Raw genomic sequence first — 14,699 nt, 5'->3', positions numbered from 1 at the left:
CCCATACACGTGGAGTCACCAGCCGCTTCTCTTCACCTGACAGTGAGGAGTTTCGCCAGGGGGACGTAGCGCGTGGGAGGATCATCCGTGTCTGCGGATGGGAAGCCGGATGTGGGTATGTGTCCTGGTCGCTGCACTAGCACCTCCTCTGGTCGGTTGGGGCGCCTGTTCGGGGGGGGGGAACTGGGGGGAATAGCGTGATCCTCCCACGCGCTACGTCCCCCTGGCGAAACTCCTCACTGTCAGGTGAAAAGAAGCAGCTGGTGACTCCACATGTATCGGAGGAGGCATGTGGTAGTCTGCAGCCCTCCCCGGATCGACAGAGGGGGTGGAGCAGTGACTGGGACGGCCCGGAAGAGTGGGGTAATTGGGCGGATACAACTGGGGAGGAAAAGGGGGAAAATTACTGTGACCAGTAACTAGTTACAATAGCCACGGGTACTGTTCACAGAGGATTTGGGAATGGTTGCAGTCACAGCATTGTCAGATGGTGACACATGTACTCTTCGCCCCCTTAAGAAGATGAAGCGGCGCAGGTCGTCCTTATGAAATGACAAAACGACCCCACCCTTAGCAATAGCACCACCCTTAGCACTGACCAAGCGTGTCTGTGTCCAGAGTTTACCACGTTTGGGTCAAGACCAGGAACCCGGGAGGAGTGTGAGTCGAGGTATGTTTACCTTCAGAAAGCAGCAGCAGCAGGAATATTTAGCAAAACAGTGCCCCTCACAGCCTTGAACAGGAAAAAACAAGATAAAAGGATGGCATGGGAGCCGTCAGTGTTTAACCGGAGACACTTCTGTCACTGATTAAGAGAAACATCAATAAGCCCATGGATGTTTCTCACCTCATCCGTTTCTTTCTCCCCCAGGTGAGCGGGAGTAACCAAGAAGCCATGTTGTCACTGGACGAGCCGCTGGACCTGAAGCTTCCATCAGGGAGGACCAACGGGAGTGTGAGATTAGGGAAGAGGAGTTCTGCCTCTATCTGTGCCCCGCTCACCGTCACACGGCCACGTCTTCTTCGCACCACCTTCCCTTCACCGCCATCTTCCCCAGGTAAGACCCTTTCATCGAGTCTTATGAGGAAGTTAACCGAGACGAGGCCTTGAGGCACGCTCAGTAACCCAGGTAAGGAAATCGAATCAAGTTGAATCGGTTCATCCGGACACAACGTTTATTGACGGATACGTTTCATCACTCATCTAAGTCAGTGGTCATCCACCCTGCTCCCGGAGAGCCACCGTCCTGCTGGTTTCCCCTCCAACCCTACTTTAACACATCTGATTCAATTAATCAAGAGCTTGGTAAGTAGGTAATCAGTACAATCCTGTGCTAAATTAGGGTCGGAGTGAAACCCGGCAGGATGGTGGCTCTCCAGGAGCAGGGTTGGGGACCACTGATCTACCCATATAAACAATACAGTTGCACAACGACTGAAACCAACGACTAGCTTCATATGCAAATATGGGCGTGACCATTAATTAGAGCTTCAAATATTACACATGGCATTTGAAGCTGTAATTAATGGTCACACCCATATTTGCATATGAAACGGGTCGTTGGTTTGGGTCGTTATGCACCTGTATTGTTTATAAGGGTGGGGACACCTGCAGGTGATGAGTGATGAAACGTTCCTGTCAATAAACGCGTGCCCAGATGAACTGATTCAACCCTCTTTGACTATCCAAGACTAATTATTTATAGCATTTGTATGAGGGGAAAGTTTCAGCACTGTACTGGGCACACACAGTGTAACGATCACGGATGATTAGACTCGCTAGCCCTCGGCTAAGGGTCGGACCCTTTAGTCGACTGGTTAACGTTAACGCTCGTGGCGCGGGAGATCCGGGTTCGCGTCCTGGCTGCGGTAGTTCCCGGGCTGCCCCCCCCCCCCCCCCGAATTCGCGACATGGGTTCGCGTCCTTAGCCAAGGGCTAGCGAGTCTATTCATCCGTGATCGTTACAACACACACAACCTCTCTCTCTTCAGGGCGTGTTGTGGCCCTCCATACCATCATGCCGAAATGCAACGATGCAATTTGTACAGTGTCTACTAGGAAGAAAGTAGGAAACCTTTACTTGTACACGTTACCACACAGGGTCGAGTTTCACAGGAGCACTGTTCATGTCAAAGAATAAACCTTAGTGTTTCCAAGTTTATTACCTCCTTTCTCTTTCCCCTGGCGCTTGTCCCAGAGTTTCCCACAGTTCGTTTTAATTTGTTTGCCCTTTAATCAACATGTTGACATTCTTCAAAACAACAACAGCACCAGGGCATAGCCCGCAGATGGGGAGCCAGTACACGTGTTTTCTGTGCCAGCTGTGCCTAACAAGCTATGATATGGAAGCCATAAAACGTGTTTTCCCTCGGTGTGACAACGTCAGGTAAAGAAAAACCAGCTGAGATTAATTCCGAACGTTTAGCAGTTTAAATGCGTAGCACCTCGTGAACTTGGTTTCTAACTTTTTCCCCTCACTCACAAACTGACCTACCTCCTGCGTTCACGTGGCCTCCGTCACTGCGGAGCAACGAGCTCTCGACCGGAAAAATGCCACGTAAATAGCAAACCACGTCGGATACAGGGCGTTGAGAAACGTTCGATATCCAAGTGGCCCAGTTCAGAATCAGACTCGTGTTTATTGGCCATGTAGGTTTGCACAAACATGGGATGTGACTCCGGTTTCTTGGCTCTCTCAGGGAACTTAACATAGAACAACGCCTACAAAAAGACTCACTGGCCGCTCGGCCAGGAGGTCGGCCCCCTTTAGTCGAACGGTTAGCAATGTCACCTTGTGGCGCAGCACAACCCTGGTTCGAATCCCGCAGCGGGCGGAAATATGCTCGGTTACATTGGTGGAAGCGTGCACATCCTCATAAGTCTCTTCGGAGCGCGGGATTAACCAAGCAGGAGGGCGCACTTCTGGAGAGGGGCGACTACTGTCACCTACCAAAAGACTCGCTGGCCCATCGGCAGGGGGTCGTCTTCCTTTAGTCGAGCGGTTAGCGGCGTTGCCTTGCGGTGCAGTACACCCACCGGGCGAGAAAATGCTCGCTTACAACAGCACTACTACACAACAATCTTCAGATACGTATATACACAAGGTTTGACTATATACAGGTGAAATACGAGGGGATAAAGTGCAGTGGCGCAGAGAATATATATCAGAGATGCTGAGATAGATGTGAGCAGGTTACCCACATGCATGCCTGAGGTAGATGGACATGACAGTGTGTGACATCAATATAACAGTTCACCTCAAGAACATGGCGGAAGAGAACGCTGTAAAATCGACCATCAGAAACAGAAAAAAAACAGAATTACTGTATGGAAATAATCACTTTGTGTTCTCTTCATTACCAGCAAACACTAATGACAGCTTTGCGAATGACTTTTGAATGCAAAGAGCAGCAACAGCAACGTTAGCTTTTGGGCTAGCGCCACCATGTTTCCTCCTACTGACCAATTGTATGACAACACTTACTTAGACGGTGTACCCCTTTTCATTTCACTGCACGTCTTACCTTGTATTTCTGTGCATGTGACAAATAAAGTACTCGAACTTGAACTTAGCCAAAAGAAAAACGTCACTGATTTACTGAATCAGATCTTCTGATTTCCTAAGGGCCATGTGATAACAGCGCCAGTCTCATGTTTAGCTGTACCAAATGCCATTCGGGGAGGCTGCAATCTCTTTAAAATATTTGTGAGTGGGGCGTCCGGGTCGCATGGCGGTCTATTCCGTTGCCTGCCAACACGGGGATCGCCGGTTCAAATCCCCGTGTTACCTCTGGCTTGGTGGGGCGTCCCTACAGATGTGGGTATGTGTGCTGGTCGCTGCACTAGCGCCTCCTTTGGTCAGTCGGGGTGCCTGTGGGTGCCACAAGGGTGACGAACATCAATGCGCTCTCACATAACGGCTTTCTCTCAGTCTCGCTCAGTCCCAAGTCCGAATTGAGGGGGAACCGCGCATGTGCCCATACTAACGGGCAACAGGCGACGTCACATTTAAGATGCTTAACAAATTAGATTTATAAATTTATTTCTGGTTTTCTCCCAATTTAGTGGCCAATCGATCCCTATTCTAGTTCAAACACCCACCCTCATACTGCACGTGTTCGCCAACTGCATCTCTACGGCCGGCAGTCTCGAAGGAGACGCCTCGCCACGAAAGTGGCAAGGCGAATCCAGGCCGAACCACTGCTTTTTCCGACACACACAGAGACGCATTCATGTGACGAACACAAGCCGACTCCGCCCCCCTCCCAAAGACAGCGTTGCCAATTATTGCTGCTTCATCGAGTCCGGCCGTAGTCGGATCTGACGAGACCGGGGCGCGAACCCCGGTCCCCAGTGGGCAACTGCATCGACACAAAGCCGATGCTTAGACCACTACACCACCGCAGGCCCCAACAAATGAGATTTAAAACAGCGTAACTTATATTGATTAACCTCTTTTCAATAGACAGAACAAGTGCACTTTGCATTGTAAACATTATATGGAAAAGCAAAAATGAACAAATGATCAATACCTTATATCATTTCACCCCTTTCACCTCCCTCTAGTGTGACCTTCTGGCCCAGAATGGAGAACCATGTGAACCCTACCAGGTTGTCCAAAAGATCTTGAATTCTTGGCAGAGGATGCCTGTCAGAACCCTGAAATCATTGCATAGCCTCAAACTTTGGTTCCTTTTCCTCACACGGACAATAGATGAAGAGTATGCTGACTCAAACTTCTGAATCCAGCTTCTTCTGAGTAGGGTGTGGACATATTCTTTCACTTCTTTGTGTAGAGCGGCTTAGGAATTGAGTTGTACGACTTCTGAGCAGGTGTGTCATCACAGAGTCTAATTTTCAGATTGAGCCCTGGCACATACCCTGTGTCTCATTCCCCCTTGATGAATACATCTGATTCCTCAAATAACATTTGTCTTACTGTCTCTGCCTGTTTTGGCTCCAAATGGCTCAAGTCTACTGGCGGGTGCCACTTTTTATCTGTCTCTGTTTCGACAGTGTCGCCATCACTGGAACTAAACTCTGCCTGGATCGTCAATAGCACAGCCTGGCTTTTACCCTGAGGTGTGTGGTCTGGGCTATGCCCAGAGGTGTTGTCAGAGGTACAGTCTAATGGTACAGGGGTCATCGCTATAATCGACTCGATGTGGTCCAAGCATGTCCTAGGGGCAAGCCAGATGTCATGTTTGGAGGAGTTCAGAACTTTTATCTTCACAACTTTGGGAGCCCCTGGTGGAAGCTGTACAATGCTTGAATAGAGTTCAAGGCCTTCGGGTAGGAAGGACACGACACATGGCTCGAACAGCATTATACCCCCACTTGGCAAGCCTTGCACCCAGCGCTTTGCATCTCTAGCCTGTCTACTTGGAGTGCTGAATCCAGCTTTCCCAGACTTCACCATACAGCTGAAGTCTTCCTGCTCATCGACCATAGCCCCAACGGAGTCAGCCCCAGTATCAACAATGCTCCTCTTAACTGTAACTTCCTTTAGTAGGGTCTGGAGGTCTATTCCACCCCTCCCCTTTATAACTTCCCTCACTACATTGAAAACTACAAGGGGAAAGCTGAGGTTATTACATGGGCACCTCTATGGCCAGTCACCCATATTTGACACTCTGAATTTCCACTACCGTCTCAATCCACCCCTCAGAAGGCATGCCCTGTCTGTTGGCTGGAGTTAAACCAAGACGCTCATTTGTTTCCAGTCATTTTTCTATAGGTTCAATGACAGTGCCTCATAAATTTTTGTCAAGCCAACTTCTCCCAACAATAGTGACTTGGGCACCAGTATCCAATAATGTCTCACAATACATCCCATTTATCTGGCACGGGAGTATGCATTTCTCTCCAATCAGTGGTGCCACAAGTTTGGTTTCCTGTTTTTGTTTGCGTCCTGTTTTTGTTTGCATTTCTCAACGTTCGTTTGAGTGGCATCTAATTTGGTACTGTGTTTCAAACCCTCAGAAGGGGACATGCTTGACGGTAAGATCACAGGCTGTCCCCTTCCAGTGACCCCTTCAAGTTTCCCTGTCTGCACCTTCAGTAAACAGCCCACCTCTCATTACCCTGTTTGACACAGCTGTTACACTTGCCCTTTTCCTGTCTGTTTCGAGACGCTGCTGTTTTCACTACCGTGGCATCCACACAATGTTTACTCTCCTCCACTGTGCCTCCGACAGTGAGCATTTTGTCCAGGTTTTTGGTAAGGGATGAAAACAGAGCTGCCAACTCCAGTATGGCTTCTCCACTGCCTTCAGAGGTCCTTGCTCCGCTCCCTTCTCAGAAGCGTTTTCACTTCTCTCACTTCGCTGCACTATATAAGCACTCGCTGTGTGGTGTTTGCCAGACCCCCCCTAAAGATTTCTGCCTTCCTGTTTCCTCCCTCACCGACTCTGTGATTAGGTTAAGAATAATGGCATCTGTCACTTTAAGGTCATTAACGTAAGGTTTTACACCTCTCCTGACATCTTGAGTATTTGTCACTCAACCCTTGGTATAAGGTGCGGAGGAATACACCGTGGAGCAGATTTTTTTTCATACTTGAATGAAGCCGCTCCCAGATTAGAAGCATTTAAGACACTTTCTTTAAGCCAAATGAGTCTAGACAAATTGTTGAGGGGTCTCTGTCTTGCGCTTCTGAGCTCCTGAAACATTTCACTACTGGCTTTCCCTTTCATGTGCAATTTGAGACAGCATTTGAGTTCAGTCACTGTCAGCCCATCATTGTTACATAGCATGTCTTCTAAAGCGCCTGGCTTTATAACCCTACTAACTGACCTAACAACCTCAGACTCGGAGACATTTGCTTTTAACCCATCATCAATCTGCTTGCAAATGTTGCTGTAACTCATATCAATACATGTGTCTGAAATCTGACCACCAAAAGTTTTAAACTCACACTGTGGCAGTAGGGCTGCCACATCTGACAATCTCACCAGCCCACTATGTAGCGTGGGTGAAGTCTCTGTAGTGCTGGTGCTTGGAACCAGAGGAACTGCAGATGCTGGCAAGTGGAGACCCTCAGTTGAGGTGTCGGAAGCATTGAGCTCCTCTGGTGCCTTTGATGTCTCGGAGGTTTCATGCCCATTTCTGTCCTTTTCCACCTGGCGAGTGAGGTCCTGGAGACAGAGCAGCTGTACAAGGCCCTGGTCCTCCAACTCCCTCAGGTGGTCCCTGTTCATGTAGCTCACCACATAGTCAAACAGTTCGGCTTCATTGTTCCCTGTGCTTCCCAGGGGCTTGGAAGTCATCTCCCCACTGATGGCTGTGGCCAATTCATGCAACTGGTCCTCAGACAGCTGGAACAGGAGTTTCTGGATGGTCCACACTAGCTTCTTCCATGCATCGCCGTTGGCCACCCCGCCTGCGTTCTCTCTGGACATGTCTGCAACTGCTATCTGCGTCAGACACCTCTGCCCCTGAAGACCTGCAGCTTGCCTCCATCTCTACACGTCTGTCACCTTGGTTCTTTCAGGACCTATAACATGAGAAGTTGCGAATCCCCCCTGACGAGCCCCCAAATATTGCCTCCCGTGCCGTGGTGACGTGGTAAAGAACCCACAGCTGTCCTTCAGTGCTTTAGTGATTGATCTGCAATCACGGTGTACAACAGGACAAGGGTGATGAACATCAGTGCACCCTCACATGACTTTCAACGGGCAACAGGCGACGTCGCATTTAAGGTGCTGAACAAATGAGATTTAAAACAGCGTAACTTCTATTGACTGCGTTCACCTCTTTTCAATAAAGACAGAACAAGGGCGCTTAATGAACAGATGATCAATACTTTTATATCGTTTCACCCCTTTCGTCTCCCTCCAGTGCGACCTTCTGGCCCAGACCACTTCGCCAGCATAGGGGCGCATTGTTCGTAGGGATCTTACTCGACCACAATATTACCATCAGCTTGCTTTTCTGGGTCGTCGGCTAGCGAAAATGTGATTCAGATGAGCCAACGTTAGCTCTGGTGAACCGCTGTAAAAGCATTTTTAAAATGTTAATGTAAAGCGCGTCCAGTCAAGATGTGATGTAATTAGCTCCTCCGTTGAAAACGTGCTGTCGACACGAGGCCTGCGTCCAAGTACGTACTTGAGACGACGACCTGGTATCGCCCGCTTCACAACAGTCACACGAGAGTTGTGCGTCACCTCTATGGCACGGTGCTGTTTTAATGGTGTTTTCATTTTACACAGTCACGCCGTTCACGTTTATTTTTCAACTCCCAATCTGCTGCTGGTTATTTATGGGTCCTGTTTTGATTTAGTCCCATTTTATTTTGAATAATCCATCCTTGTGTCACTTATTTTACTGCTTTCCTCTTTTATCATGACTGTTTTTTTTTTAATATGTGAGAACTTTTATTAAATATAAAGTGCATTGCGTTGCATTTTTATCCTGGAAATGTGCTAGAGCGATAGAGTTTGATTTATTAATGTGTCTGCAACCCCCAGACAGGCACAGATTTATGTCATATTTATATTTCTCCTGTTCCTCTTTTCTTCAGATTCCCAGTCTCCTTCCCAGGAGCGACTCGGGTCCTGCTTCAGCCCACCAGCCATGGACCTCAGCCAGTCCCCTTCTTTCCGACAGGCCTCCTCCCCTTCACCTTCCCCCTCTTCGTCCTTCTCTTCCTCCCCTTCCTCCCCTCTGGAATCCCCTCACAGCAGTGGCAGCCCGCTGCCTCATCTCTTCACACAGGTGAGTTTGGTCCTCTGGCTCGGCGGCTTGCATACAAAAGACTATGGGCTCTAGTTTCCGGATGGCACAAGGCCGGCGGTTTGGGCACAAGGTGGTTTTTCTCTCGCCTGGGCATGTCGGTTAATTTCCGGGCTCACCATAACATCACTTGCACCGAAATGGGCGTGGGGGCGCAGTAGAGGATATGTCAGTCAACGTCAGATGGCATAGCGTTAGCTCGGTGTCAAATAGCGGGGCGTCTGGGTAGGGTAGCGGTCTATTCCGTTGCCTACCAATACGGGGATCCTGGTTTGAATCCCCATGTTACCTGCAGCTTGGTCAAGGGGTCCCTACAGACACAATTGGCTGTATCTGCGGGTTGGAAGCCGGATGTGGGTATGTGTCCTGGTCACTGCACTAGCGCCTCCTCTGGTCGGTCGGGGTGCCTGTTCGGGGGGGATAGCGTGATCCTCCAACGTGCTACGTCACCCTGGTGAAACTCCTCACGGTCAGGTGAAAAGAAGCAGCTGGTGACCCACATGTATCGGCGGAGGTAGTCTACAGCCCTCTCCAGATCGGCAGAGGGGTGATTGATTTGCTTGGCCGTAATTGAGACAGCCCCAACACTCTTACTGATAATTCATTCCTTCTTCTCCAACCCATTTACAACTGCGCTTCCATGGCGCCTGATTACTGCCAGCGCAGCGTGTCCTGAAATGAGCAAAAAAGCACTGGCCACACCTTAGATCAGCTTGCGCTGTGAACTAGCGCCAGTGCCTTCGACTGCGCTATGACCCAGAAACTAGTGCCCTATGGCTTGCTTTCGTCTTACACGCAAGGCCACAGGTATGCACACACACAAGCAAAACTTTACACTCATTTGACATTCGTTTACAGAGATTTGTTCTTACACCCTCATGGAATTCTTTAGCCCTCGGGGTTGTCACAGAAAGGAGCAAAGCCTGATGGTTATTTGTAACTCCTTCGACTTGGTATCTATTGTCTACTTCCTGCAACTAGCAATCCCCCAGGCTTGCAGAGGCGTCGGTGTTAGCCAAATTCAGGAGTTACGCCGGCTCTACATCTTCTCTTTGAGACAAATTTGAGGGATAAAGAATCCCATGGGCGTGTAAGAACGAATTTGTGCATAAGAACGTTTCATAAATGAGGCCCCACATATGGTTGTTTGTGGCGAGTGTTGTGGTAGTTGTCGTAAATGGTGTCTGTGTAATGCAGCTGCAATGATCGTACAAGCAACGTAAAGGAGAAAGAAAAGGAAAGCGCCGTAGAACGTAAAGGAGCCCAAAACCACCAAAAGATATGCTCAGAAACCATTTTGTGTGATCACATGAAAACTACGACCACATGGAAACCACACTGAAATCTAGAATGATCGAGTGACAAGTAGCCAGAGTGTACTGCAAAGTAGCCTGAGTGTACTGCAAAGTCAAAACAAACGAACGTCACGTGAACTTGCATGCTTTTATTGGCAACCTTGCTTCCCTCTACTGTGTATTCCTGTGAGCAAAATGAAATCAAAAAGGTGATGTTATTAACATCCTGTAAAACACACTGGGCGGCACGGTGGCCCAGTGGTTAGCACTGTTGCCTCACAGGAAGAAGGTCCTGGGTTCGAACCCCAGGCAGTCCCAGGTCCTTTCTTTTCTTTTTTTTAATCATTATTTTCCCCCCTTTTCTCCCCAATTTGTACCTGTCCAATTACCCCAGTCTTCCGAGCCGTCCCGGTCGCCGCTCCACCCCCTCTGCTGATCCGGGGAGGGCTGCAGACTACCACATGCCTCCTCCCATACATGTGGAGTCGCCAGCCGCTTCTTTTCACCTGACAGTGAGGAGTTTTGCCAGGTGGACGTAGCGCATGGGAGGATCACGCTATTCCCCCCCAGTCCCCCCCAAAAAAACAGACACCCCAACCGACCAGAGGAGGCGCTAGTGCAGCGATCAGGACACATACCCACATCCGGCTTCCCACCCGCAGACACAGCCAATTGTGACTGTAGGGACGCCCGACCTAGCCAGCGGTAACACGGGGATTCGAACCGGCGATCCCCATGTTGGTAGGCAACGGAATAGACCGCTACGCTACCCGGACGCCCCTCCCAGGTCCTTTCTGTGTGGAGTTTGCATGTTCTCCCCGTGTCTGCGTGGGTTTCCTCCTGGTGCTCCGGTTTCCTCCCACCATCAAAAAGACATGCATGTTAGGGTTAACACTCCTGCCTGTGCCCCTGAGCAAGGCAGTGGGAAGCAGAACTGGAGTTGGTCCCCGGGTGCTGCAGCTGCCCACTGCTCCTACACAATAGGATGGGTTAAATGCAGAGGACAAATTGACTGTAAGAATACAATGACAAAATAAAGTGGCTTCCTTCTTCTTTCTGTAAAACCCAGTTTAATCCGCCTGTCTGGCACCGCTTTTAAACGTGTACGGAGCTGCAGCACAGTGGACGTTGTGGATGATAGCTAATGTGCCATCCTAGCTAACGGGGTACTGTAGTCAACGTGTACCGACACTGTGAACCGTCCCATAAGGCCTCACTCGGGCACATTCCTGTGTCTGGCGTGTACTCGTGTGCGTATGTTTGTCTTCACGTGACTGGTCTTGTGTATAAGTGCGACCGCAGTCTTCCAAGAATATGGCTGTTGCTGAAAACAGCCCGCACTTTTATAACGGGGATAAACTGAACTGGGAGACTGTGGCTGAATCTAATTTGTACCCAGTGTTTCGCACTAAATGAAATTCTGGCCACTTCTGCATGGTGAAAACATCCAAACGGGAGGCAGAAATAGAAAAGGCCAGGAATAGAAAACGTTAGCTGATAGATAAATAGCCACACAAAGAAAACTGTTTAAAAGCTGCCACAAGGAGGTTTGGATTTTTCAATTCAATTCAATTTATCATCATTAAAAACAACGTGCAGGCGCATGCTAAAAATGAAATAAGGGCTGCGGCTTCGCCAAACGGTGCAGGACAGACAGACAAACACAGTATAAGATATGCACAGATGAAGACCAAACGCTAAAAATAAGTTAAAAAAGAGCACGAGTACAACATATCTAAAAATATCCTCAGACATTCAGTGGGTAGCCTGGTTCAGATGGGCAACAGCTTGGGGAAAGAGGCTGTTTTTGAGCCTGGTAGTGCGGGCTCTGAGGCTCCTGTAGCGCCTCCCAGAGTGCAGGGGGGAGAACATTCCGTGGTTGGGGTGGGTGGGATCCCTGCTGATGCCGAGACCCCTTCGAAGGCAGCGTTTGTGATAAATGTCCTTAATGGCTGGGGGCTTGGTACCGGCGATATGCTGGGCTGCCTCGATGACCCGCTGCAGAGCTTTCTGGTCTACTGATGTGCAGTTGGCGTACCATACGGAGATGCAGCTGGTCAGGATGCTCTCTATGGTGCAGTGGTAGAAGTTGGTGAGACACAAAAAAGAAAAAGAAAAACAGAAGAAATAAATGGAACAACAAACAGGACATTGGAGGCAAGCATGTACGCACAACAGGTGTGTCACTACTATACAGTTTTGTAATGGTTGAATACTCAACAACCTATGCCCATATGTTATACCATATTGCATATATATTATGTTGACCACACCATATACCATATACCACAACTCCACAACCCATCATGCCCATATACAATGCTATATACTCACACTATATTACACTATATTATCTTATATAACAAAATCACACACTATATATTCACCTACCATCCACCTCACAACTACATACTACATTATACACCTATTGTAACGACCATGAATGAGTAGACTCGCTAGCCCGTTGGCTAACGGGTCGGACCCTTTAGTTGACTGGTTAGCGCAGTCGCCCATGGTGCGGGTGACCTGGATTCGTGTCCCAGCTGCGGCGGTTCCCGGCTGCCCCCTGAATTAGCTACATTGGTGTCAGAAGTGGGATGGTGAGACTGAGAGGCCAACGGAAGTGCGTGCGCCCAGAGGCGTGAGGGAGTTGGTATGCTGAAGCACGGGGGACGCACTTCCTAAAGGAGGGGGGTAGTGTAACGACCATGAATGAATAGTCTCGCTAGCCGGTTGGCTAATGGGTCGGACCCTTTACTTGACTGGTTAGCGCAGTCGCTCGCGCTGCGGACAACCCGGGTTCGATTCCCGGCTGTGGTTCCCAGCTGCCACCCGAATTCGCTACACGATGTTACAACCACAACAATAACAGCAGTAGTTTGTCACCAGTATACGGCAGTTGTATGTGTATTTACAATTGTACTGTATGTATTGCACAAACGTTTGTATCGCACAAGTGGTTTAAAAAGAGGTAGAGTACATTGTAGATATGTAGGTGAGACATCTTGACCAGAGGGGGCCATTTACAAAGTGTCAGATTTACATAATAAGTGTCCATTCTTGCACCACGCCGCTAAGTGTTTACGAGAGAGATGGCCTGTGGGAACAAACTGTTCCTGTGTCTGGTGGTTTTGGTGCACATTGCTCTGCAGTGCTTGCCAGAAGGTAGGAGTTCAAACTGTGCCCTGGGTGTGTGTGTGTGTGTTTCTGGGCTCTGAAAAGAGAGAAAAGTGAGATATGTAGAGGTGTATTAGAAAAACAGGTGATTGCAAGATAACACAGAAATGAGGTAGTGCATGTAATTGTGGCTAGGTATCCCATGTGTGGTGATTGAGTTTGGTTGAGTCATCATTGTGTTCCAGTAGGGGGAGTACCTGCTGGTCCCTATCTCCTCTCCAGGTATGGCTGGCCGTTGGTTCACAGAGGAACTCATCCGCCCTTTGACAGGTTTTGTTTTTAGTCCTGCTGGGTGTCCACACACCCTCCTCACAGCAACCCAAGGGTTGAAGTGGGGGTGCCGGTTTAGTCGCCGACGACCCGACGGCTGCAGTTTAACGTCGTACCCAGGACATAGGGAACGGTGGAAGAGACTTGTTTAGGCATCAGCTGCGCTCCTACGACCTCCATAGGTGACAGAACTGATGATGATGATGATGATCCCGTGTGTGTGTGTCGTCAATCAGTCATCAGTCATCAATCATTTAGTCAGATTTGGCGGTGAATCCAGTTCGGAGACGAGCATTAGGAATCATTGTGTTGTAATATCTAATCTTCTCACTGATGGTCTCAGTGAATTATGTTAGTCATTTAGATTAAGTTATATAGAAATAAATAATTGGTGAAAAACTCCCTGAGGCAGCTTGAAGGTTTGGTTTTGCAGGGTGTAACACAGCAGCATAGAATGTTCTTGAAGCATGGCACTCATGAAATGTGCCATTCTCTGTGTAGCTGGACGGGTAGAAAATGGCACAAATGTTGCGACGTTGATTCTTCTACAGCCACTCGTTCATGAAAACAGATGCGATGTGTAGCGCCGTGAGTCAATATGGATAAGGAAGGACATCTTTAACGGGAAGCTAGGCTCACCTTGCTGGGCATCCATTCAACAGTTATCTTTTGACCCATTTTTCCTTCTGTTTTTTCGATCCTTTTCCTTCGTCATAGTGACCACTGACCTCTTTCTCCATGTTCTCCATTTCGTCCCCCCTTTTGCCCAGGAGCGAATCCATCCTCAGCAAGCCGAGGGAAGAGCTTCAGTGCAAGGCTATCACTTCTACTTGCCCATCAGAAGCCCGGGGGCCGGGTACAACTTCCCCTCCTCAGGGTTTGTTGGTCAGAAGAAGGAGGAGCGAGCTTCGCCCGCGCGCTCCTCAGATGAACCGCTGGCCTGCCGTTGGATGAAGGCAAGCGGGATGCCAGTATTGAGGATGAACACACTACATTCCTGTCAGATCTGAATGTTTTGCTGAAAAAAACAACAACAAACAAAACAAGCAAATCAAACAGTACAATTTATGATTTTCTGAAATTTTCAGGGTTCCCACGTGACCTGGAATTTCATAGACTAGTTTTCCAATCATGGAAACTCACCTGGAAAATGATAAAACGGATCAGAAGTCATGGAAATATTACTGAGGTCATGGAAAGTTGTAAAGTTAGGTTGTAAAATC

General features: G+C 48.8%; 1 protein-coding gene and 1 long non-coding RNA gene across 2 annotated transcripts in view; one reads left to right on the top strand and one right to left on the bottom strand.

The window, feature by feature from the left end:
* glis2a (GLIS family zinc finger 2a) overlaps positions 1 to 14,699 on the top strand; it is a 59,404-nt gene that overhangs the window by 32,916 nt on the left and 11,789 nt on the right. Inside the window, exons 2-4 of the mRNA XM_056279875.1 lie at positions 872 to 1,058; positions 8,523 to 8,716; positions 14,247 to 14,432. Of these exons, the coding sequence (XP_056135850.1) occupies positions 896 to 1,058; positions 8,523 to 8,716; positions 14,247 to 14,432 (543 nt within the window). The 5' untranslated portion in view covers positions 872 to 895. The remainder of the gene's footprint in view (positions 1 to 871; positions 1,059 to 8,522; positions 8,717 to 14,246; positions 14,433 to 14,699) is intronic.
* On the bottom strand, positions 10,384 to 13,579 carry LOC130112492 (uncharacterized). Its single transcript, XR_008810241.1, has 2 exons — positions 13,404 to 13,579; positions 10,384 to 12,098 (listed from the first exon to the last, which is right to left on the bottom strand). It is a non-coding gene; the product is annotated as an uncharacterized LOC130112492 (long non-coding RNA).

The sequence above is a fragment of the Lampris incognitus genome, chromosome 5 (assembly GCF_029633865.1).
Source record: "Lampris incognitus isolate fLamInc1 chromosome 5, fLamInc1.hap2, whole genome shotgun sequence".
Classification (NCBI taxonomy): Eukaryota; Metazoa; Chordata; class Actinopteri; order Lampriformes; family Lampridae; genus Lampris; species Lampris incognitus.
Note: the sequence above shows the minus strand (reverse complement) of the source record. Positions and strands in the feature narration are given on the sequence as shown.